Source organism: Ailuropoda melanoleuca, chromosome 10 (genome assembly GCF_002007445.2).
Source record: "Ailuropoda melanoleuca isolate Jingjing chromosome 10, ASM200744v2, whole genome shotgun sequence".
Lineage (NCBI taxonomy): Eukaryota > Metazoa > Chordata > Mammalia > Carnivora > Ursidae > Ailuropoda > Ailuropoda melanoleuca.
Window position 1 is genome coordinate 102,410,496 of NC_048227.1, and position 24,270 is coordinate 102,434,765.

The 24,270-nt window shown below is 50.5% G+C and overlaps 1 protein-coding gene across 6 annotated transcripts in view; it reads left to right on the plus strand.

The window, feature by feature from the left end:
- IGF2R (insulin like growth factor 2 receptor) overlaps window positions 1-24,270 on the plus strand; it is a 112,464-nt gene that overhangs the window by 56,986 nt on the left and 31,208 nt on the right. For all 6 annotated transcript variants that reach the window (XM_034669409.1, XM_034669408.1, XM_034669410.1 and 3 more), the window contains 15 exons: window positions 1,173-1,335; window positions 1,505-1,679; window positions 2,502-2,605; window positions 7,807-7,971; window positions 10,538-10,678; window positions 11,895-12,035; window positions 13,127-13,264; window positions 13,874-14,021; window positions 14,527-14,704; window positions 15,343-15,458; window positions 15,935-16,103; window positions 17,443-17,622; window positions 19,748-19,849; window positions 21,164-21,265; window positions 22,982-23,177. In XM_034669409.1, coding sequence (XP_034525300.1) covers window positions 1,173-1,335; window positions 1,505-1,679; window positions 2,502-2,605; window positions 7,807-7,971; window positions 10,538-10,678; window positions 11,895-12,035; window positions 13,127-13,264; window positions 13,874-14,021; window positions 14,527-14,704; window positions 15,343-15,458; window positions 15,935-16,103; window positions 17,443-17,622; window positions 19,748-19,849; window positions 21,164-21,265; window positions 22,982-23,177 — 2,218 coding nt within the window. The remainder of the gene's footprint in view (window positions 1-1,172; window positions 1,336-1,504; window positions 1,680-2,501; window positions 2,606-7,806; window positions 7,972-10,537; window positions 10,679-11,894; window positions 12,036-13,126; window positions 13,265-13,873; window positions 14,022-14,526; window positions 14,705-15,342; window positions 15,459-15,934; window positions 16,104-17,442; window positions 17,623-19,747; window positions 19,850-21,163; window positions 21,266-22,981; window positions 23,178-24,270) is intronic.

Here is a 24,270-nt window from a genome sequence, read left to right on the forward strand (position 1 = left end):
AGTTGTGACCTGTGTGTGTAGCCCTGGCGCTTCGTCCCGTGCCTGGCACGTGGCAGGTGCTCAGGAAACGTTTGCCAAGGGATGTTTTCTGGAAGTGGCGAGGTTATTCCTGGTACTAAGACCAGTGAGGACTTTCTCCCAAGGATGGCACAAAGGGCAACAGTGCACTCTGGTCAGCAGTGATCGTTCACACCAGCCATGAGCGTCTGAGCTCGCGTCATTACTCAGCTATCAGAAAGAACGAATTCTCAACATTTGCTGCAACATGGACGGCACTGGAGGAGATAATGCTAAGAAATAAGTCAAGCAGAGAAAGACAATTATCATGATTTCTTTCATCTATGGAACATAAGAACTAGGATGATCGGTAGGGGGAGAAAGGGATAAAGAAAAGGGGGGGTAATCAGAAGGTGGAATGAAACATGAGAGACTATGGACTATGAGAAACAAACTGAAGACTTCAGAGGGGAGGGGGGTGGGGGAATGGGATAGACTGGTGATGGGTAGTAAGGAGGGCACGTATTGCATGGTGCACTGGGTGTTATACGCAACTAATGAAGCATCGAACTTTACATCGGAATCCGGGGATGTACTGTATGGTGATTAACATAATATAATAAAAAAAATCATTAAAAAAAAAAAAAAGGTGGGAACAGACCACGTGCCTTCACAAGTCATGGCTGCTTGCAGAGCTTGTGGTTGTCGGGTGACGTTGAGTCCAGGCTGAGCTCACTGGCTGGACCTCGAGTGTGACTCTGAAAGAGGCAAGAACGGTTGCAAGTAAACAGGGTGCTTATACGTTAAGTGATGGAACTGTGTTAGAGGTAATTATCATTCAGAAGCAGGAACGGAAGAATGTTAAAAACCCAGCAATGTACCTTTGAGCTTTTCAGAAGCATGCAAATCTGCATTTAGAAACATTAATTATGGGGGCGCCTGGGTGGCACAGCGGTTAAGCGTCTGCCTTCGGCTCAGGGCGTGATCCCGGCGTTATGGGATCGAGCCCCACATCAGGCTGTTCTGCTGTGAGCCTGCTTCTTCCTCTCCCACTCCCCCTGCTTGCGTTCCCTCTCTCGCTGGCTGTCTCTGTCTCTGGCTAATAAATAAATAAATAAATAAAATCTTTTAAAAAAAACCCATTAATTATGCTCCTTTCAAATTGTTTCTGATAGGGCACCATTCCCAAGCTCACAGCAAAATCCAATTGCCGCTACGAAATTGAGTGGGTCACTGAGTATGCGTGCCACAGAGATTATCTGGAAAGTAAGACCTGCTCTCTGAGCAGCGAGCAGCATGACATCACCATTGACCTCCAGCCACTCCGACAGGTTGGAGGTAAGGGGTACTTTGAAAGGAAGCGGGAAGGGGAACGTGTGTAGAGGGGCCCACTTCAGCTCTGCCCCTGGGTGGGTGTTTCCAAAAGGGGTTCACCGAAGCGATGCCCTCACCCTCTAGCACCTGTGGATGTAACAGAGCCTCTCCTTATCTGTTCCCCTCTCTTTAGCTTCATCCCCCTCTTACTACGCTTCGGATGGAAGGGAATATATGTTTTATCTGAATGTCTGTGGAGAAATTGAAGTACCATTTTGTAGTAAGACAGAAGCCGCCATTTGCCAAGTGAAGAAGGCTGACCCCTCTCAAGTCAAAGTAGCAGGAAAATACCAGAATCAAACCCTCCGGTGTGTAAACAGTAATTTTCAAGTGCATTGTGTCTGTTCTTGTGAAACGTAATCGACTCCCCTTGTCTCCTTCCTCCTTCCATTTTCCATAAAGTACAGGCCAGTCCGTTAAGCCGGCATTCCTTCAAGTTTGACATAGGCGAGTTGCCATTTGTCATTGATCCTGGCTTTCCAGTAAGACTGTTTCTGTGAAAACTGTTCGTTTTTATCATCTGTTGTGTGTAAGGAACCACACTGTAGGAAAGGTATTTAATCAGTTTGAGTTGATTCGGCCTACCTTAGAATGGATTTTTCTGAGGAGTTCTGATTTTTCTCTGGCAGTTTGAGAATGTGAAATGCCGTTAGCGTTACATCAAAGTTTGAAACAACTAAGAAAACACATTCAGTACAATTCCGGTGACCCTTAATTTGGTAGTTACTTTCACAAAAGTTATGAAAATGTAGCTCTCTGCAAATGAGTATTGTCCAGGATCCCTCAGGTAAGACTGCGTTTATGGCAGTTGCTAGATACACTGTGTGTTTCTCGGGCCTTATTTATTTTGTACAAAATCCAAAACAAGAATGGAAGAGTTTTCATGCTCACAGCAAACCTTCAGCACTTTCTTCCAGCCAGCTATTACTTTGAAGTAAGAGGACGACAAACCCATACATTTGGAACTCATTTCCTTTAGACGTTTTTTCCCCAGCTGACTAGAGAGCTTGCTGTTTTATGTCAGTACTGATTTGTTGATGGTATTCAAAAGGCTTCATGTAGAAACGTGTAACGATTCAAGTTTCTTTCTCGGTTCTCCCAAACCCTGTCTGTGTGTTGCAAACATTTAGATACTCTGATGGAGACCTCACCTTGATCTATTCTGGAGGGGACGAATGCAGCTCCGGCTTCCAGCGGATGAGCGTCATAAACTTCGAGTGCAGTAAGACGGCAGGTGAGTGCCGGCAGTCCGTCCTCGCCGGTTGGAGGTGGGGGCACGTGTGTTCTCGGGAGCGGCGTGCCATGCAGACCAGGCTGACATTCTTCTTTGGACGTGGCCACCTCTGGTCCCCAGACTAGGTTGCTCTGTTGGAGCGGGTAGGAGTACCCCTTCCACTCCACCCCACCCACGACACACACATCCTGTTTCCATTTTCCTCTGCTCTCTGTTTGTTTTGGGAGTGGGCCCAGCACTGGGCTTGCTGGGAAAGCGTTTCTGTCTTGCATTCTGGCTCGCACCAAAGCGTGTGCCAGTCCAGCAGGGTGGGTTTTCTCCCCACCCTCGACGGGTGGTCACTAAAGGGCTCTTCTTTTCTGAAGTAAGTTTCAAGACGACCCTTTTTTGCAGACTAGTGGCTCCGTGGTAGAGGCTGGACATGGGGAATCGCAAGAGGTCACAGGGCAAGTTTAAGTGGGACGTTTAGTTTTTCTGAGCAATTAGGATAAGCTTTCTTGAAGTCACAGTGGCACTAGCATTTCAGAAAGCTGTGCCGCTGTCTGTGTCTTGAAGCTCTCGGCAGTTTGCATCTGCAGAGAGGTGATGGGATCCTATCATCATCAGAGAGCCGTCCTGTCTGTCGGCCTCCGGGCTGCGACCCCAGGAGCGCGCAGGCGGACTGAGCCTCTGCAGGGAGCTCTCATTTTGGAACTGGCCCGGTCCCAGTCCGGCTGTACAGCCGCAGGAGCTAGAGAGGTTGCCCCACCCCTGAGGGTCTTTCTGGCTCTTCGTTCTATTTGTTTTTTGTGTTTCTATGGCAGAGCTTTGACCAGTGGTCATGAGGCAGGTTGCTCTGTGATTCAGCAGGGGCTCAGGGAGAGGCAGCTGCACACGACGTAAACTGTGTTCTAGAAGCTCATGTCTGTGACGGTGAAGGGGGCCAGGGAGGTTGCGATCGGCACCAGGCCCTAATAAATTAGGCGAAGAAGGGAGCAGGCGAAGAAGGATCCTGGAGTAGAACAGATGGGAAGGTTTTAAATCAAAGTGCTCTTTACTCCTGTGGCCTCCCTGCCCCCACCTCTGCTTGTTTTCCCGGAGCGTGCACGCCAGTCTCACCCTGGTATCTGTTTGTTGGCCCTTTTGATAACTTGCATGTTCGAGTGGATTTGTTCAACATATGCTTTGTCCTTATCTATCTGCTTAGACCCTGTGAGGCCCAAGGATATCGTAATGGCTGTGCACTTTCCAGGCTCTCAGACCAGAAACACAGAGGGAGAGAGACAGCACGGTGCCTAGAGTGCAGATTTCCAGGCTGGACTAGGGCTGTGGGCGAGTTTTGGATCCAGGACCTTGTCAGGACGGAGGCAGCAAGCCAGCGGTTTGGGGTGTGAGCAGTGAGGAGGGTCAAGGCTGTCAGGGAAAGAGGAGGCACTGCTTGGTGAGTTCTACGGGCCAAGTCAGAGTAAGCCAGGCACAGAACTAGGGTGGTTGTGGGGGCCGGTCTCTGTGCAGAGGGAGCAGCTCAGGCAGAGGCCTGAACGTGGGCAGGTATGTCTAGGTCAGAGCCTGGGATTCAGAACGTGGCTAAAGATGCTCCTCGAATGGAGGGTGAGGGTCTTGCACGTCCTGCAGGGGGTTGGGTTTTCTGCAGAAATAGTGTGGAGTCCCAGGGACTTGAGGTGGGGGGTGAATGACTCTGGTTTGGGCACCTCTTGCATGTGGTTTGAATGCCCCACTGCCCTCCCCAGACTCCCCGTCTATCTTCCATCCTCCTCACCTCTTCAGGCTGTTAGGGGACTGTCTCTGAAGTCCAGCCCTTCCACTGTGTCCCCAGACCTGGGAAAATGTACCTTGCTTCTCACTCTGTATCCCCAGGCCTTCAGGCCCCCGGGTGCCCGCCCTCCCCTGCTGGCCGAGCTGCTTTGCTGTTGGCCGACTCCTGTGGTTCAAGTCTCCCTCCGACCTTGTCATTACCCCTTTTGGCCCCGTTCTGTTCTGGGCTTTTTATAAATGACTTGGCTGAGATCTTTGCACACGCACTGATCTCATTTGGGCATGCTGGGAAGATAGAATAATGATCTAAAAAGATCCCAGCAGGTGAGGAGGATATCGAGAAGGGTACAGAGTCTGGGACTGCTAGGAAGAGGCGCCGACACTCAAGACTTGTGCTGGAACATGCCGAGGCTTGAAAAAAGCGCTAACGGCCATTTTTTCCTCTTTTATCTTTATCACTAAATATGATGTCTTAAACATACAAGTGGAACATTACAATGAAAATTTATATGCTCACCACTCTTTATTGAACAGTTGCTAGTATTTTGCCAGATTTGCTTCACAGAAACTCTGTGTCGCCACCGATGGATCAGAGCATTCCGTCCTATGTCCCTTCCTTCACGTGACCTCAGGGCTTGATCAGACCCGACAGGATTCACAGAGATGTCCTCATGCCAAAAACTCTGTGTCTTCCTAGGCTGTTTTAGTTAGGATGGTGGCAAGAAGACAAGACAGGGAGATGTTAGATGTTTTGTGAGAGGTTTCGAGCCTGCTCTCGCCCTGGAATTGGGTCATAAAATATTTATGACTCCTTCCAGCTCTGTGATTCAGTCCTTCAAACTTTGGAGCAAACTTTGTACTGTAGAAGTTATTTCACTATTATTTTGTTCAAACTTAAATTTAGAGTTCTTAGAGAAAAATCCCTTGGTGGATTTTGTTTATTTGGATAAATATAATAATGTAACTTTTTTATGTGAATGGGTGTTAATTGGTTATGTAATATAATGTGGTTTATAGTTTAACTTGAATGTTCTAGAATTAGTTATGTTCACGAATCTAGGGCTTATGCATTTTTAAGACACGGAGGTGCATAAATGTATTCTTTCAGCCTGGATATGTGAGCACGTGCACACAGCCGTTCGCTTCAGCAGCTTACGTCTAGTTTGCTGTGATGTGATACTTACTGTTGGTGACCTTGTCAGATGAGGACATGAAATAGTTGTGTTTTGTTTTGTTTTGTTTTGACGAGTGATACATTGGAATAGGCTGATACAAAGCTACCCACAAATTTAAGTGACTCACTACGTTTTAAAGGTGTATTTTCTTTAATTCTGTGCGGGTCATCGGAGGTGCTGTTGGCAGGGCTCTGCTCCACGTGCCCATCTTGTACTTCCCAGCCCTTGGTGTTGCTGTCTATAGACTTGGTCTCCGAGGACTCTGCAGAATGGGACCAGCATTCTTTTAAAAAAGGGCTTAGAACTAAGTGGCATGGCCCAACCTCGGAGGCAGGGAGGCTGGGAAATGCAGTTTAGCTGTGCAGCTAGAAGAAGAATTGAACCAGTTTGGTGAGTAGGTGGCTTTGTCTTTGCCGAGCGTGAGGTGGCATGGTGCTGTAGGCAGAGTGGCTGGGTTCCACCGGGGGAAGCCATTCTTCTCTGAGCTGGGGAGCTGCAGCTCACCCGTTTTCTAAAATTCCCCGAGTAATAAGAATACAAGTAAGATGTCTGCCGGTGATTATTTAAAACAGGCGCTCACTTATCAGTAAACTTCAGGTGCAGACTCCGCTCCAGAGTCGGGATGGATACTCGAACCATTCCTAGAATGATTTAATGGTTTGTAAACTTTCCTGGTGAAGGAGTAATGCAGCGAATACTTCAGGTTTATGGGAAACACAGAATTTTTCCAGATAGTGAAACGCGAATCCAGACAGATCCCACAGGAGGAAGCCACTCATCCTTCAGTCACGTGGGCAGGGTGAAGCGGCTCTCGAGTTTGCTGCCAGGGGTAGCAGTGTGGAGGGAGGGCCCGTGGTCCCAACCAGAGAGGGTGGGCGCTTTGTGGTAGGAATTGAAGCCAGGAGTGCTGCATCTTGGAAAGAATGGCTTAAAGTACATACATTTAAAAGGAAAGAAAAAGAAAGGAAAAAAACCCCACAGTAGTGTAGGGAAGTATTGCCTTGTGGTTATGGTTATGAACCTGGCTCTGAGGCCAGACTGTCTGGGTTTGAATCCTGGCTCCTCTGCTTTCTAGCTATGAAACCATATGCAAATTGTTTATCCCCCCCCAATCTATAAAAATGGGTCTCAAACTGTACCTGTGCCATAGGATTAAATATGCTGAGATCTATCCAGTCCTCAGCCCTGAGCATGTTTTCTGCAGGACGCCCCCCTGTAGCCCTTCGGTGCTCAGTGCCTGGTTCAGGTTGTGCTCCATACAGGCTAGCTGCTCTTGCTGGTATAATTATAATGTTTGTGATATTAAAGATTTAAGAGAAATTGCAATCAAAACATCATTTGCTCTTGGTACAAAACATTTCCCTTTCCTTTAGAACATTGTGCACTTCAGGGTACCAAACCTCAAGAAAGGCAAATCATGTAGGAGGTCCAGAGGAGGATTATTAAACCATCAAGGGGTGGAAAACAGAGCTCTGTGCCAGCTGTCCACCAGCTTAGAAAGACGAGGGGATAGTATTTCTAGTAAGGGAAAGATGACCAAAGTTTGCCGAATCCCAGGCTACATGGAGCAGGGAAGTGGCCCACGAAGAGCTGGCTTTCGAATTGGAGCTGACCTGTCAGGGCTCTCTGGAGGTGTGGCGAGCAGAGCATGGATTACAGGAGGGGCTGGAGGCATCCACACTGATGAAGGCCTGAGGGTCAAGTGTGCTGGACTGTCTGGAGGCATGCCTCTGACTTTGGGAGGTGACATGGGCCTCAGCACGCTTTGGTGGGGTGGCTGTACACTGTGACTCTTGCTTTTCAGTTTAGGGATGAATTGCAGGGAACTTGCCCTGCCCGTAATCGCATCATAAAGCCGGCGGTGCTCGTGGAGCTCGAGCTCTGGTCTCTGTCCGCCTTTTGGTAAATCCCGGTTGTCGGACGCAGAGGGTACTCATGAGCCTGTTGGGGGCTGACCACAGTCCGTGCACAGCAAGCCCTGCCCGGTGGCTTACACGTTCCTTGTCAGGCACCCGTCCCATGTCCATGGTGAATGTGTTGTAAACGGCCTGATGGCTTACTGAGACCGGCTTGCCAAGGAGCAAGGGACACAGGCCTGCCACTGAGGGGTTTATGATTTTCTGAAACTCAAGCCTCTCTGATCTCTGACACCTCTGATGTCTGGGGGTTGGGGCCTGAGTTTCACGGCCCAGTTGGCACCGTGGCCAATGGGCTGACTAGGTTTTGGTCACATAATGGAATGCTTGTTTTTTCCCTTCTCAAATTGCCCAGGTAATGATGGGAGAGGAACTCCTGTGTTCACCGGGGAGGTAGACTGCACCTACTTCTTCACGTGGGACACGAAGTACGCCTGTGTGAAGGAGAAGGAGGATCTCCTGTGCAGTGTGACCGATGGGAGGAAGCGGTATGACCTGTCTGCCCTGGCTCGGCACTCAGGTAGGGCTCTTGCGCCGTGGGGCTCTGGCCACCTGTTCACGGGAACCTTCTCTTGCCTCTTCCCCCGTGAAAACATTTGGAAATGCTGTTACTTTTTTCTGTAACTGTCAGCTAATTGTATCCTGGCCTATTCTCCCTTTTCACACAGGAGTCGTACAGATTATTAGGAATGATGCTGAATTAGGAGGCAAAATACCTGAGTTTAAGGTTGGCATGACTCTTCTAATAGGGATGCCCTGGGCTAATCTTATCCTAGTTTAGTAAAAACTGCCAAGTCCCAGGCCTTGTACTTTGTGATTAGAACATTTTTTTGTTTTAGATATACATTCTTGTTGCTAAGAAAGTAGATCTTGGAAGTTCTCCCCTCCACACGCATCTGTATCTGTGTGTGGTGATGGATGGTAACTAAACGTGGGGGTTATCTTGCAGCATGCACACAGATCAAGTCACGATGTCATCTACCTGAAATGACTACTGTGTTCTGTGTCACTTACATCTCAGTTAAAAACAATAAACAGTGGAAATTTGAAGTTCTCCAGCAGCCTTCAAGTAGGAAGTGTTTCCAGCTCACCCTTGGCCTGTCGGGGTCCAAGGGTCGGACACTTGGTGTGAAGGCCGATGCAGTTGGGGTCACTCTCTCTTTTGACCCCATCTTTCCCCCTTTGTCTCACTGTCTCTTTTCCTGTCTCTAAAGTGGGGTCAGCATTCCCTATCCAATCTCAGATGCTTGTGGGGCTGAAAGAAGAATGGGTGTGGGAGCCCTTAGATGCTGTGTCCCTTGTTGCGTCCGAGTGACGAGGTCTGTCCCCGAGGCCTGGCTTCACAGTAGAGACTTGCCGAGCTAGAGGTGGAGTCTGCTTTTAGCAGGTGTCGTTGAGCGCTGGTTATGGGGCAGGCGTCAGACCAGGTCCTAGGGATATGGCAGCAGACCTGGAGAGCATGACCCCTGCCCCAGGCCTTTGAACTTCACGGGAGGCCGAGAGACTTGAGTGCTAAGAATCGGGGTTCCCAACAGGGAAGCTGAACCTACTTGGCACATTTTTAGTTTTACCCTTTCAGCAGCCCTGGAATTAGGGATAAGTAGAAGCAAATTGTATCTGTAGAGATAATATCTGAGGTAAAGAGAATGCTCGCCTAGAGTTGCAGAATTACCCATGCCGTAGGAGTGATGACTCATGTACGCTGAGTCCCCATCTGGTTTGGACAGTATAACATTAGAAAAAGGAATTCCTTTCTTGTAAGGAGTGTTAGCTGCTTTTTGACGCGAGACCTCTATACATGCTCAGTGTTGGTGAACTGCGTTGGAAGCAAATGTTCTTTGTGAGTTAGTTCAGCACTCGGGCAGCTGGGAATGGCGCCGTGCTTCAGCGCTGGCACACGCGTGTTTGTGAGGAAATGGGCTCTTTGCGGTGGAAAGACAGCACGGTGTTGTGCATGGTCCTGAGCGAGGCGTCTGCCTTCTGCGGGCCTCAGTTTTGTCACAGTCAATTGGGTGGTGCTGTTAGACCCCTTTGTCCAGCACTGTTGTTTAAACATCACTGCGTACAGGACACACACGGGGGCCCATGAGGGCTGCAGAGACACCGCACTCATGCAGTCACCGTGTGCCGCCGCTCGGGCTCTCCAGAGACCCGGGCATCTCCTCAGGATTCACGCGGACTGCTGAGCATGCTCTCAGAACCCCTTCCTTGCTAGCTTCAGCAGTTCTCCTGTCTTACGGCCTGTCAGCCCACCCCACTCCCCCTGTCCTTGTCCTTTTTTGACTTTGCATGGCCTCCTACGGGTTCTTCTCTGTTGTTGACATTGGCACATAGCTCTTCAGAGTAGCTGTTACCCTGACAAGCAGTGGGTTTTCCCTTCTGAACCCCGGCGTCCTGTCCATAAATGGAGCGCCTTCATTCTCTGTACGCCCCACACACACATTTCCATTTCATCCCTTTGGCCACTGGCTGTGGGATGCCTCCAATCTGTGGTCCTGCTCTTAGCGCTTGCCTGTGCTCCTTTGACCTTCTGTGGAGTTTTGATCCTGTTGATACATGACCTGATCACAAGCTCTTTGAGTTTGGGGACCAACGTGTCTTGTTATCTCCCAGAATCAAAGCATGGCCCGCACTCGGTCTGCTGGTGTGGAAGAGGGGGGCAGGTGTCTTTAACCTTCCTGGTGCTCGGAGGGGGGCATGGGACTGATGGCACGGGGCTCTGCCCGTTCCAAGGTGCGGGCTGCCATCCGGATTTGCTTCTCCATTTCTGATTTCACACTCCAGTGCTTGGGAAAGTTTCACTGTTTGATTCTCTGTCTCTGCCCCCCGGGAAGCCTGCTCTTCTGAGGAGGTTTGGGGCATGCTTTATTTCTGTCACATGAAGCGAGAAGCCCGAGGATCTCGGTGAATTTCTGTGCCTTTGGTCTGCTTGAGTCCAGAAACGTGGGTGCCTGAGGTTTAGGGACTACATGCCTGGTGAGCTTTGAGCCTTTTCCTTTGGCTTAATCACCATTTATGGTGTGACTCACAGAGAAATAATCACTGCCTTTGGCTAAAAGAATTTTTTTTTTTTTTTTAAATTACAGAACCGGAACAGAATTGGGAAGCCGTGGACAGCAGCCAGAGGGAAACAGAAAAGAAGCACTTCTTCATTAATATCTGCCACAGAGTGCTGCAGGAAGGCCTGGCCAGAGGCTGTCCTGAAGATGCGGCCGCGTGCTCTGTCGGTGAGTTGTGCCCAGAGCGGGGAATCACGGGGGTGGTTTTCCCAGAGGCGTGTGGAACACGGCTGCATCTAGTTTGGAGCGAATTAGAGAATCTTCCTGTGGTTTTTATGTTAGTCTCCTCTCTCTGGGTTCAGCACATACAGGATGGGGAGGAAAAAAAGTTCATGACTCAAATGTAGGTAACTGCTTGGTGTGCTCTAGAAACTGTAGCACTCTGCTGTCCTGAAGTTGGCCAAAGCCTTCTGAGGTTCACTCGCACTTTAACTAGGAACAGAAAGAACCAGCTTGGAAAATACTTGGTTATCTTTTCCCTTTGTAACTTGAAGAATAATGTTGCCAGTACTTGTGTAAAACTGATTTTGAGTTTTTAACAGCTTAGTGCCCATAGCTGTTAAGTTACGGCTTTCGACAGGTGGTATCTCACTGTCCGTGGAAAAGCACTTGTGCCCCTTGGGGTTCCTTTGCTGTAATTCTTTGGTCCCATGGTTTTCTGCAGAGACTGCTCAGTTTGATACAGATGTTTCACACGATAGTTGTCTGCCACTTGAGCCTCCCCTGGAAAATGAGAGGAAGTGAGAGTAATCGGAATCTGTTACAGACATTAGATAAGGACTCGTGAACCCAGATTGGGTTTTAGGAATTATCCCGGTATTCCGAATTGGTGATGTGTCTTTCGAACCAGGTCCAGGCACGCCCATGCGTCTGTGTAAGCAGGACTGGGGACAAAGTTTCAGGGCTTCATGGTGAAAGTCAACTGACCCAAGAATGAAGTAGTCACCTGCCTGGCCGCTGGACGGGTTCAGTTAGTTTCTGCTTTGGTGCCGGGACAAACTCTAGCCTCTTGGCTGTGCTTTCAAAAGACCTTGTGTATCAGGGGAGCCGAGGCCCTGGGAATAGGCGAACAGTGTTACTTTCTGGGATGGTGTGACGTGCATGCTTGCTGTCTGCCTCTTGTGCCCGCCGAGCAGGAGGGTGTTTGTCATTATTGCACTGTCCCACGGAGCCTGGAGGTGGCCTTGGTGTCCTCAGTGTGGCTGCCACTGCCCGGCCAAACCTGTCCCTCGAGAAAAACCCACAGACCACAGGGCCAGGCTGGGCATGCTGGGGAAGGGGCCTCAGCGTCCCTGTTGGGTCCTGGCTGGTGTGTTCGTGCCTTTTTGTTGGCGTCAGTATCATTTTTAATTATGTCTTTTGTGTTTTCCCTTCTTTTTTCCAGATAAGAGTGGATTTAAAAGTTTAGGCAAGTTTATTTCTTCTCCCACGAAAGAGAGAGGGAACCTTCAGCTCTCCTATTCAGACGGTAGTGACTGTGGCCACAAGAAAATAACGACTAACATAACACTCGTCTGCAAGCCAGGTGAGTGAGCACTTCTGAAAAAGGGAGGAGGTGACCTGTTGTAGTGGCTTCTGCCCCGGCTGAGCCTGCGTCCTTTGTTTCTCTGTTTCTCATGGGCCGCTGTCGGGGGTGGGTAGAAAGGGGTCGTGCCGCGCATTTCAGGTTCTAGAACCTTCAGTGGTGGTCTATGGGATTCGAGTCCCCAACCCCCACCCAAAACCAGTCCAGAGATGGAGAAACCATCTGGTGTCGAGAGCGTCATGTTGCAATTTTCCAAATGAGTTATGGTCTCAGCGCGGCTTCCCCTTCCTCGGGACTGATAACCGAGCGGCCGTGCTGACTGCTTAACTTCCTCCAAAGGGGGAAAATCGTAAGCGCTTGAAAAACGTCCGTGATCTCACCCTTTAAACACAATGCTCTTCTTCACTTAGCTTTATTTATAGGTTTACATTGTTTTTACAGGGTCAGAATCTGTATATATTCAGACATCTTTTTTCAACATTCCTCAAAACATGGCATTTTGTGAATACTCTTCTGTGTTTTGCAGTTATACTAATAATTTTTAGGTACTTCCTTGTTGATAACGGCTTGGTCTTACTATTTTCAAAAGTTTCCCTATTGTTGGATTAGTAGCGTGTTTCCAGGGCTGGTGATTGTGCTGTTGCAGATCCCCTGTCCACCTCCTGTTGAAATATTTTCTTTGGATAAATGCCCAGCTGTGGGATAAGGTCAAGGGCTAGGACTATTTTTTGTTTTTGAGTGTTTTTTGAATTGCGGTAAAACATATGTAATGCAAAATTTGCCACGTTCAAGAAATTGTAGTAAAATGCACAACATTTTGACCTTAGTGGGGTGTCTGGTTCGGTGGCGTGAGGCATGTTCATGGCGTTGTGCAGCCATCACCACCATCCACCTCCAGAACTTTCTCATCTTCCTAGACTTTGTCCTCACTGAACACAAGCTCCCCACCCCTGCCCCTGGCAACCACCCTTCTTTCTTGCCTCCACAGGTTTGACTACTCTAAGAGCCTCGTGTCAGCAGAATCACAGTATTTGTGGGACTATTTTTAGTTGAGGACCGATTAGTGATACATTTGTCTTCCTTGCTGACAGGTGATCTGGAAAGTGCTCCAGTGTTGAGAACTTCTGAGGATAGTGGCTGCTTCTATGAGTTCGAGTGGCACACAGCCGCCGCCTGCGTGCTGTCCAAGACGGAAGGCGAGAACTGCACTGTCTTTGACTCCCAGGCAGGTGCGTGCCTGCACAGAACCTTGGCGGTGGGGTGCCCCCTCGGACGGCTTAGGGTTTTATTATTTTTTTTTCCTTAAATGTTTTCTGTGAGAGTTTTAGAGATAACCCGCTTCAGAATTATACTAATGTTGTTTCCCCAAAATTCTGGAAGCGTTACATTTGAGGTTGAGATAATGAGAAGCCTATCTCTTAAAGCACGGTGGAGGTAGGTGTGGGCTGAGTGCAGAACGTGAGGCTCACAAGCACAGCCATGGTGTGTGAAAAGGCTCTTTGCATAAGTTAAGGGCCTAGAAACCCGCCTTAGACTCTTCAAGGAGGTCATTGTATTGTGGTTATCTAGCTTTGACCGTACGGGTGGTTTATTCATCCAGCAGTTGTGGGCTTTAATAGTGTTTTTAGGTTAACTAAGTACAACAGGAAAGCTGGTGGTGAATCCATCCCCGGGGTGCTGGTGGCCTGAAGGGGAAAGCATATCTTCTGCCATTTTGTGGTTGCCTGCCATGGGCCAGTTCCTGGGAAGACTGTCTTCGAAGCTGGGGGCTTGGGGCCACCCTTCTTGACTGTGGTCCCACTGACCTTACAAATGGCATCGTTTTTATTCTTTCTTAGGGTTTTCTTTTGACTTGTCACCTCTCACAAAGAAAAATGGTGCATATAAAGTTGAGACAGACAAGTACGAGTTTTACATAAATGTTTGTGGTGCGGTGTCTGTGAGTTCCTGTCAGTCAGACTCCGGAGCCTGTCAAGTAGCAAAAAGGCAAGTAACTTACTTTTTTGTTACGGGCTTTCCTTAGGTGTCTTGTAGTAACAAGTATTTTATTCAGGAGTAGGTGTGTTCTCTATTGACATCATTGCTTTTCAAGGAGCATTCAGCCCTAAGAAGACCTGGCCTCAGAACCAGAGGATGCTAGGAGTTTAATTTCCTGGAAAAGGAGTCGGCCGCACCCTTAGAATTTACATCAAACCTTCTGCGGTGTAGCTGGCATTTCTCGGTTGTTAGATACGCACGTTTGTCTGTTCAGTGTGGCAGTAGCTCAGGTGGGGTGGTTGTACCTTAAACCAGCCACGCTGAGCATGGCCTTGGGTCCTGGTGTGGGGGTGGGGCTGCCCTTCAGCCCCACTGCAGACCTTGGTGATCTGCAGCCCTGGGTCGTGGACGTCGCCCCCACCCCACCGCGCAGCGGCCCTTCTCCGGCGTCACAGCATGGCAGCGCTTCTGGCCTTGCCGTCTTTTCTGAGAGACTTTTGTTTGCTCATTTTAGTGACAACAAGGCTTGGAACTTGGGACTGAGTAATGCTAAGCTGTCATATTACGATGGGATGATCCAGCTGAACTATAAAGACGGCACGCCCTATAATAATGAAAAGCATACACCGAGAGCTACACTGATCACTTTCCTCTGTGACCGAGAGGCTGGAGTCGGTCTCCCTGAATACCAGGTGGGAGCTGTGTGGCGTGCACTCGAGTGTGGGCTTCCATCACTGATGGGAGCGAGGAGGGAGACAACGTCAGTCTTGTAAAAGCAGGGGGAAAGAAAAAAGTGGGTAGAACAGGGCTTGTGACTTTTCTGGAATGAAATGGGGTTTTAACCATAGGTGAAGTGTGAGCTGTGGTCTTTCCTGGGGAGAAACCATCAACTTGTCTGGCTCCCTGACACTTACACAGGAGCCTGTCGTGGGCCCTTTATGTGGAAGCAGAGCTATTATTTTTAGTCTGATTTCCTGGCCAAGTCATCATCTCCTGTGATTTTAATTAATCTTTTTAGATTTGCCAGGGTGCACAGGCACTGTTCACCTGAGCTGGTTATTCAGTGGGCCGTTCACCTCGATGGTAACCCACCACCGTGTTGGTTTTGTGTACCAAACTTGCATCCTAATGCTACTTAACTGAGGCTAGATTAATTTATTACTGGGAAATGTTCCTTTTAATAAGACAAATGTTGACGCGCAAAGTAGACTTTCTTTCCTCTAGTTCTTATTTCCAGAAAATGCCCATCATTTCTTAAATGCTGGTTTGGTGTTAAGATTCCCCTTTCTCTTTGCCGTCCCTCCTGTTTCTCTCCTTGTCGTGTGATTAGGAGGAAGATAACTCGACCTACAACTTCCGGTGGTACACCAGTTACGCCTGCCCAGAGGAGCCCCTGGAGTGCGTGGTGACCGACCCCTCCACGCTGGAGCAGTATGATCTCTCCAGGTGAGGCCAGGGTCAGCCTGCCCTTGGCCTTGGCCCCGGCCTGGGTCCAGTATAGTGCTTAGTTGGCTTAGGCTTTTGCTGGTGAGCACATAACTGAGTGGATAATGGGGAGTCAAGTAAGTTCTGGGGGTGCAGGACCAAGATGGGAGTTTTAAGCAGAATGAATTCTTATAGTGGTCTGGTAGCCTTTGTGACATCCACATCTCTTTGCCATAGCAAAGTCTGCGTTCAGCGGCATCATTTAGAACAAGGACTGTCAGTACAGGGGTGTGGGGTGGGGGCCAGTGTAGGGTCTGCTGAGTGCGAGTTCAGTGAAGGTGGAGATAGTTGTGGGTGTTGTGAGCCACAGTGAGCCACACTCCGTGGTTTGATTGGTAGGGCATGTTTCCTTCTGTAGGGCCATAACTACTTAGAAGTGAATTGTCAGACTGAAATCTGTTAGCGTCAAAAGCATGTGTTTTGCTTTGAAATTTTAGTCTAGCGAAATCTGAAGGTGGTCGTGGAGGAAACTGGTATGCCATGGACAATGCGGGTGAGCACAGCACATGGAGGAAATACTACATAAACGTGTGTCGGCCTCTGAACCCGGTGCCGGGCTGTGATCGATATGCGTCGGTGTGCCAGATGAAATACAAAAATGATCAGGTGAGTCTCGCCCTCCCTACAGAGCACGTGACTCAGCGGGTGGCGGCGGCCGTTTTTAGAGTAGGCCTGGCTGCTGGGGCCTCGGAGCAGCCCTCTGAGCAGGAGTAGGGGCCCCCACAGCTGTGGTCGTGCTCGAGTCATTGTTCAGATCTTGAACTTCACGAAATGCTTTGGCGCGGGGGGCCTCTGGTCACGGCACCAGGCAGAGGAAGCTCCTGACAGCTTGTCTAGCCTGAGTCACAAGTGTCTTTCAGTCAGTAGACCTTGGTAAGGAATAGTTTTTGCTTCCAGAAGCTCCAGCTTCTGGCTCACGAGGGGGAGAGCGGCTTGGGGCCATTGCTGTGGCTGAGGCAGACCCAAGCATTCGCTCTCACTCGGGGTGCTGGGCTGCACCTTGTCATCGATTGAGCACAGTGACTGCCAGACCGCTGGTACGATCCCCTGTGTTCCTCGTACACAGTGAATCTTAAAATAAAGACGTATGTGTGCTTCTTTAAAAATAGCATGTCGGGAATGTACTTGTCCTGGCGCCTGTTCCATGGCAGCTTGGAGGTGCTTTAAGGAAGCTAGCGAGCGCACTCTGGTGGTTAAGAATGACGTTCCCTGCTGCGCGTGCTCGCGCGCACACGTGTGCGTGCTCTTTGTTGGAGCGATGACATCAGAGTACAGCCAGTCACTCCTCGTTCTCCACGGGTTCTGTATTTGGGAATCACTGACTTGCCCGCACGGGTTTGTGGCCCCAAATCAAAACCTGCGGTGCCCTCAGTCCTTTGTGGACGTGTGTGGAGTGGCCCCGGAGCGCATATCCCAGCAGAGATGTAGCCAGGCGAAGCTCTGCCTTCTCGACGGTTCTCCTGTCGACAACCGTGGGAGACGCGAGGGGCGGGGTGGGTTCTCCTATCGACCACCGTGGAAGGGAGATGCGAGGGGTGGGGAGGGTTCTCCTATCGACCACCGTGGAAGGGAGACATGAGGGCCGGGGTGGGACAGCACCAGAGGCTCCACCTTGGGGCCAGGTGGACAGGGCTTGAGGCCTGCCTTGGATGCCTGCTGGCAGGACGGCCTCAGACAAGTCACTTACCACATCTGAACCTCCTTTTGCCTTTTGTAAAATAAAGAAAATAGAATCTGCCAGCAGGAGTTGTTCTCAGGATTTAAGATCATCATCTCTGGGATAGCCTCTGTGTAGGTACGTGTTTCCCCTGGGAGTGACAGGTCAGTGTTTGTGGCGACGTCATAGAACGCGAGTGCTGTGAATAACAGGGAGCAGACGTACCAGCCATGAAGAAGTCTTGTTTTCTCTTAGGAGGGAAAACCTAACAGACACGTTTGTTTGCAGGGTTCCTTTTCTGAGGTAGTGTCCATCAGTAACTTGGGGGTCGCAAAGACAGGCCCCACGGTGGAAGACAGTGGCAGCCTCCTCATAGAGTATGTGAACGGCTCGGCGTGCACCACCAGCAATGGGAAGCTGACCACCTACACCACCAGGATCCATCTCGTCTGTTCCAGGGGCAGCCTGGTAAGGCGCGCATTGACTGTGACCTTGGTTCCTTCGGGGTCTTTTGTGGCTGAGTACCAGCCGATGTGTCTCGTATTGAGACGAATGAGACTGGGGGTGGCGTTTTCTCTCTGGGTTGTGTGGATGCCATCCTGTCCCTTAGTTCTTGTCAGCTGATCGAGGATCCTGACAGCAGAACAGGTCTTAGGGACAGTTTGGCCCGAACCCAATGTTCATAGATGAGGAAGCTGGGGCTCAGTGCTACTTAGGGCCACAGATGAGCAGTGAGGGTTATATGTGTAATACGTTGACAAAGCAAGTATAAAAAATGAAGGCCAGGAAATAGAGAAAGTTGCGGAGATTGCTTTTGGCCCAGAGTTCCTCTTTTTTTACCTGGACTTTCACATTTATATCTGGGTCATGTTTTTGAATAATTGCCAGACTCTAAGATGAATGCAGAGTGGAGATAATGGAATTCTTGTTTATCATCAAATAAATTATTTGAAAGGGTCAGGTGCACATGTTAAGGGCCTGTTACAGCTTCCTGTAGCTTCGTGGAAGACGAGCACAGTGTATCCAGTGCAAGCGGTCCGATGGACTTTGTCACCTACATTCCAGGTGCCTTGCAGATCCCGAGTTCTTTGTGCCATTTGCCAACACATGATTTTTTCCAAGAGATGATTTCTTTAGAGGTCAAGAAGGGGTCTCTGATAAGGGGATGAAATTACTAGCTGGGTGAGCCTGGGCCTGTGTTGTGCAAGAAAGGTGTTCCATGACCAGACTGCAAACATACTCCTTGATTAGCCTGCGGTTGGGTTTGCTGTTTTCTTCCTCAGTCTCAGGAGGGACCCCCGGCTGCCCAGCCCAGCCCAGCCCTTGCCGACCCCTGGGCGTGTCCGTGTCCCCTCCATAGAGCCTCGGCTGCCTCCGCTTCCCACTGTGGTTTCTTGTTGCCATGGAGATACCGTACTGTTCCAAGAGGTTCTCCGGGATCCTTAGTTTTTCACCTTTCCTGTGACACCTTATGTGGACAGTGTGTTACAGTTTTCAGAGCGGCCCCCCGTGGTCACCATATCTCTGAGTGCCTGTGTAGGGCTGGCCATGCCCTGTGCAGCCAGAGACTGTGAGCAGAGGTCACGTCCACAGAGTTCTGCAAGCCACAGAATTTTCAGAACTTCACCGCTAAAGCAGCTCCTTTTCACAACCACTCTGTGGAGCAGAAGAGACAGATGTGTTTCTGTTTTACTGTGACGGATGTCGAGGCTGAGGTGGGGGGGACTTCAGGTCAGAGGGCGCTCGGGCGAGGTGTGGGCTCGCGGTCAGGTGGCCACCATTTCCTTCTCCTGTGAGCCTGGGCGGGTGTCCTGAGTCTGTGTGCCCCTGTGTTCTCATCTGTGTGCACACGGTGGGTGATGATGAACATGGTTCTCGGGGTCCTGGTGGGGCTCCGTTGAGAAATGCTCACAAACCTGGTGCCGCGGTGAACTTTCGCGGTGCGAGCTGCTGTTGCCTTAGTAGGCAGGGCTCACCCAGAATGTGGCACCGCACGTGTTCAGGGAACTTTTCACTCAAACACACGCAGAAGAGTGCACAGAGTGTAAGTTACACCGACAGCTGGCTGCATGTTTGCACGTGGAGCAGAGCTCTGCAGCCAGACCGCACCTGGAGCAGCCACACTGAGCGCGCCCCGGGAGGCACCCGGTGCCCCGTGCAGTCACTCCACTACCCCCATGCTGGCCTGCGACACCCCAGGTCACTTTTCCCCAGTTTTGAGCTTACGTAGGTGAAATCACTCACACTTTTGGGTCTGGCTTCTTCACATTGCACACTCTTAGTGTAGAGCGTTTCTCAAAGCACAGACTTAACATGCAAACTCAGATTTGGACCCCAGTTCTGCTGTTTACTGCCACGTGCCCTCAGGTGAATTTCGTGACCTCCAGTCCTGGGAGGTACCATCTTTTCAATAGGAATAATGAGGTCATTAAATTGTAATTAGCTAGCGCACATCAAGCAGCTAGCCGATCACGGACACATAATTAAACGTTCAGTAGACTTTGCCTATTTTTAGGTATGAGCCAGTATTGTCTTGGTGAGATTGGGCTCCCTCTTGTCATGCTGACTGTTAACCCTGGGTTTAATCTTTCAGAATACCCACCCCATATTTTCCCTCAGTTGGGAGTGTGTGGTTAGTTTCCTGTGGAATACAGAGGCCGCCTGTCCTATCCAAATAATGACGGACACAGACCAGGTACGTGTGCTGTCGCAGGGTGTCTCGCTGAGCTGGCTCTGGACCTTCCCACCTGGGTGTCCTGGCTCTGCACTCAACCCTTCCCTCATGCTTCCAAGTCTGCTACTGGTGTCACCATTCCTGCACGTTGACAGCAGGCCTCTGGGAGTCATCCTGCATTGCTCTCCCCTACCCCAGCTCCCAGATGCTGGGCTGAGAACCAGACCCTCAGCTTCACTCGCCGCTGACCGCAGATTTCTCCTTTTTTCTCCATTCCCCTGTCCCTTCGATGGCGCAGTGGGATCTTGGTGGCTTCTAGGGGTTCACCACCACTGCAGAGAAGTGAGTGGTTAACACATCACTCCAACACCTGAAACACACCGGGGCCCCATCGTCTATAGGATCTGGCCCATCTGTGTCAGTGTGATGCTCGAAGTTTTAAAACTCCGATCCTAGCCCTGCGACTGCCATTTCTTCTGTGTGCCTGTTGCCATCCTGGCGGGTCCTGCTCTTTGGCTGCGGCTTGTGCTCTTGCCCTCGAGCAAGCGCTCTCCTGTAGAGCAGAGCAGCAAGCTGCTCTGTGGTGTGTTTTCTGACTCCGAAGGGAGACTTGTGGTTTCCACAGCCAGCCCTGGGTGTTTTCTTCATGGTGGGACTGATTTCTCTCCCTCCCCTTTTAAAATCTCTGCTTTGACAGCAGAGCCCAGGTTCACATAAACGAATGCTCCCAGCCAGGGTCCTGGGCTCATGAGCCTGGGGAAGGCGGGGATGGTAGGGTGCTGCACTCGGTCCTCAGCCATACTTTCCGGGGTTGGGACTGCTCCTTTCCCTGAATCTGGGGGACTGCGCAGAAACAGACATCGGGGAGCGGAAGGTTTGTGACGTCTCCTAAAAGAGAAGGGACGGTGAAGTACCTCGTCATGCCTGCCATCACCGTTGCCTTTAAGTGAATAAGTGGGATGGAAAACAGAACACTTAAACTAAGCTTTTAAGGGTTTTTTTTTGTTTGTTTTTGTTTTTTTTAATTCCTTACGTGTTGCTCATGGTTTCCACCTCACTTTTCCCTTGGGGGTCAGCATTGCTCTTCTTACCCAGGTAAATATTGTAGCCCTAAGAGCTTTCAGGTAAGTTTAATATTTCTGAGCCCAGTTTCACACTCGGGCAGACAGCAGGGGCCATGTCTGAAGGGGCTGGTGAGTACGCAGGGTGCTGCTTTTCTGATAGGGGATTAAAGTCAGTGAGAAGCGCATGTTTTGTGAGGACCATACGTGCAGGCTTTGGAGGTGCTCTGTATTTGCTGAATTCCTGTGTCTCTTTCCCCCGTTGCTCCTGCAGGCCTGTTCTGTAAGGGACCCAAACAGTGGCTTTGTGTTTGATCTTAACCCACTGAACAGTTCTCAAGGATACGTGGTTTCAGGAATTGGGAAGACTTTTCTGGTAAGAGTTATGTGATGAATTTCCAGTTTGCTTGGAAACAAGGAGAGTGTGCACTGAAGTTACCTGCAGCTGGTGCTGGGGTGACATTATTTCTGAAAATAAATTATTCCTGATCTGTTGCTGTGTGTCTAGAGCAGGGTCCTGGGCCAGCAGCGTCGGTGTCACCCGGAATTGGTTAGAAATATGAATTCTTGTGGGGTGGGGCCATCAGTTTGTTTTTAACATACCCCTTGGAGTCTGAGAACCACTAGTCAAGAGGAAATGGTACTTACCTAATCCTAGAAAAGGGAAATGACCTGGGCGGCTGTGTTGTAGAATCTTCTGTCAGCGCTTCCTTCACTGATAGTCCTGACGGAAGGAGAAAATAACCTTTGAAAATAGGAAGTCGGGATAAGAACGTCTTCTGTAGATCCGATCCCGAGGGGAACTTTGTAGGTACACCTCACGCTGGAGAGCACACAGCTCGTTCCACAGCCCCAGAGAACACCCGGACAGGGTTTGTCCCTCAGTAGCACTGGGGCTGGTCCTCCACCCACCCCCAACCCCCAAATTGCTAGTATGGAGTTTGGTTTATAGTAGGTTTATAACAGGCCACACGTGAGAGTGAGGGGCAGACAAGAACGCTGTGGACCCACGTAGAGGAAGGGCTGGAAGATGCTAACCCTTATAAAGTACATGCTAGAAGCAGGGCCAGACAGGCTCTGCCTTGGTGCACCAGCAGGGCGTCAGAAGATGTGTCGAGGCTCCTGGGCGACGGCCCAGCCAGTGTGGTGCCATCTGCTTAGGACACCGCCACCCGCCAGCTGGGTCCCTGGCTTTGCACCCTCCCCACCCGGTCCTGCCGGGCTCAGCTGCCCCACATACCCCAGTGGCCTCCCCACACTGCTGAAGCTGCCGAGTGAGGCATCTCCGGGGGGTGCCTGAACACCCCCAATCGGAGGGTCCTGCAGATGCGGACAGCCAGGATGGCCAGTGCCCACAGCACAGAAAGTAAGCGCGGGCTTCTCTCGGCTCTGTTGTTAATTTACAGGCACGACCGTGAAAGAAGGAAAGGGAACCTGCCCCAGAATTTCATCCCCAAGGCCTCCTGCACACAGCCCACACGGCCGCTGAGCACCTGCATGGGGCGTGGTGCTAGCTGCCCGTTTCCTGAGTAGGAAACTGCGGGTTTTAAGAAAAGCGCTTTCTGTATGTAGCCCTTGACTGTGTACACACTGTCCGTGAGCACTTAGCAGACGTGGAGGTCTTTCCTTTTCGTGTCTTCATACCACGGAGCATATTCAGCCTCACTGTCACGACAGAGCGATACCAACATCTTTGAGGAAGGCAGGGCTGTCCCCTCAGAGTTACTGGTAATTGGCATCTCAACCACAGATGCCTTCGCTAACATCGACAATGGTGTAAAATTCTGCTCTGTGTGTGTTCCCTCCGTTATGGGTGGTGCGTGGTTATATGCAGTGAATCCCTTGCATTTAGAGATACCGGGCTGTGTAAATAAACGTGATTATTATTCTTGAGAAGGAACTTATGGGCATTGTCATTTTGGATTTTAGGTGTTGCATTATGTACTAGGTTTAGGGTTTAACCGCCTGAACGTGTAGGTTAACTTGAATACCATCTAGTTAGTCTGGCAAGGTTTGCATTGCTAGGGCTCTGGTTTGTGGCAAGTTATGTGGCCAAAGTTAATGTGTATGGTCCTTGCTATCTGATCTACAGTTGAACGTGTGTGGCACGGTGCCGGTCTGTGGGACCTTCGATGGAAAACCAGCCTCTGGCTGTGAGGCGGAAACTCAGACAGAGGAGCTAAGGAATCTGAAGCCAGAAAGGCTGGTCGGACTCGAGAAAAGCCTCCAGCTGTCCACTGAGGGCTTTGTAACTCTAACCTACAAAGGGCCTCTTTCCCCTGCCACAGGTGAGCTCAGAACCACATTGTTTTGCAGCTGACAAGTGTCCTGGTGGCTCCGTGACTGAATGTGAACCTTCTGAACATGTCCCACGAGCAACCTGCAGTCCCGCCACCGCCCTCCTGCCTCCGGGCCGCGGCTGTGCGCTCTGCCAGGCCCCGATGTGCGGTCCTGTAACTAGCGGGGTTGCGCTCTGGGCTCTCCTTCTGCCTGCCCTGTCCCCCAGTCTCCTCACATTCGGCCCCTCAGGTGGTGCTTGGACAAAAGCTTTGTGACCTCAGGCTTGTTACTCAACCTCTTCCCTTCAGTTCCCTCCCATACAGAACAGGGATGATGGCATTACCTGCCGCCCCCGTTTACTGCTGCAGGTCCTTTGTGCCGTGCCACCCTGGCCCTGCACACCAACCATGTCGGGCCCCCTGGCTGCAGGACCCTTCGGTGGTCTTCCTGCCCCCCCCCCCACTGGTATTCTGTGTAAAGATCACATCATATGCGCGCAGCCGTATGTGCCTGGAGTAGAAGCCAGTGCTGTCACAGTGGTTGGGGTGACAGGATCCCCCCACTCCTTGCTCCATCCTGCTCACCTCCTGCTCCTGAAACCATCCGGGCTCCCTCTCATCCGCCCTCCCCTCCTGAGCCTTTGTCCTTTATCTTGCCTCTGCCCATCATGTTCTTTCCTCAAGGTGGTCCCGTGGTCCCTTTTTTCTCCTTCCTCTGCTGTCGGTTCACGTCATTTTCTCAGTGAGGCCAGCCATCGCATTTAACACGCGCACCACCTTGGGATTTCCTCTGCGTGGGCCTGCTGCTTTTTCCTTCCTTGCACTTCTCTCTGTCTTGTGTGCCCTAGACTACATGTCACATGCTCAGTGTGGGGGCTGCTGGACTGGGACGTGAGCTCCTAGGAGGGGGGGCAAGGGTTTCTTCTGTTTCTCCCATTCCTGTGTATACTAGGAACTTAGTATTGTCCAGTAAGCCAGTGATGTTAGCTCATGTGTGGGTTGAGGGGTGGATGCTGTGTTTGCCTGTTTTCTGGAATATCAGGACAGAGGACGTTAGGCTCACCCTGTAAGCCCGTGGTTGTGTGTGTCACTGTTGCCGTGA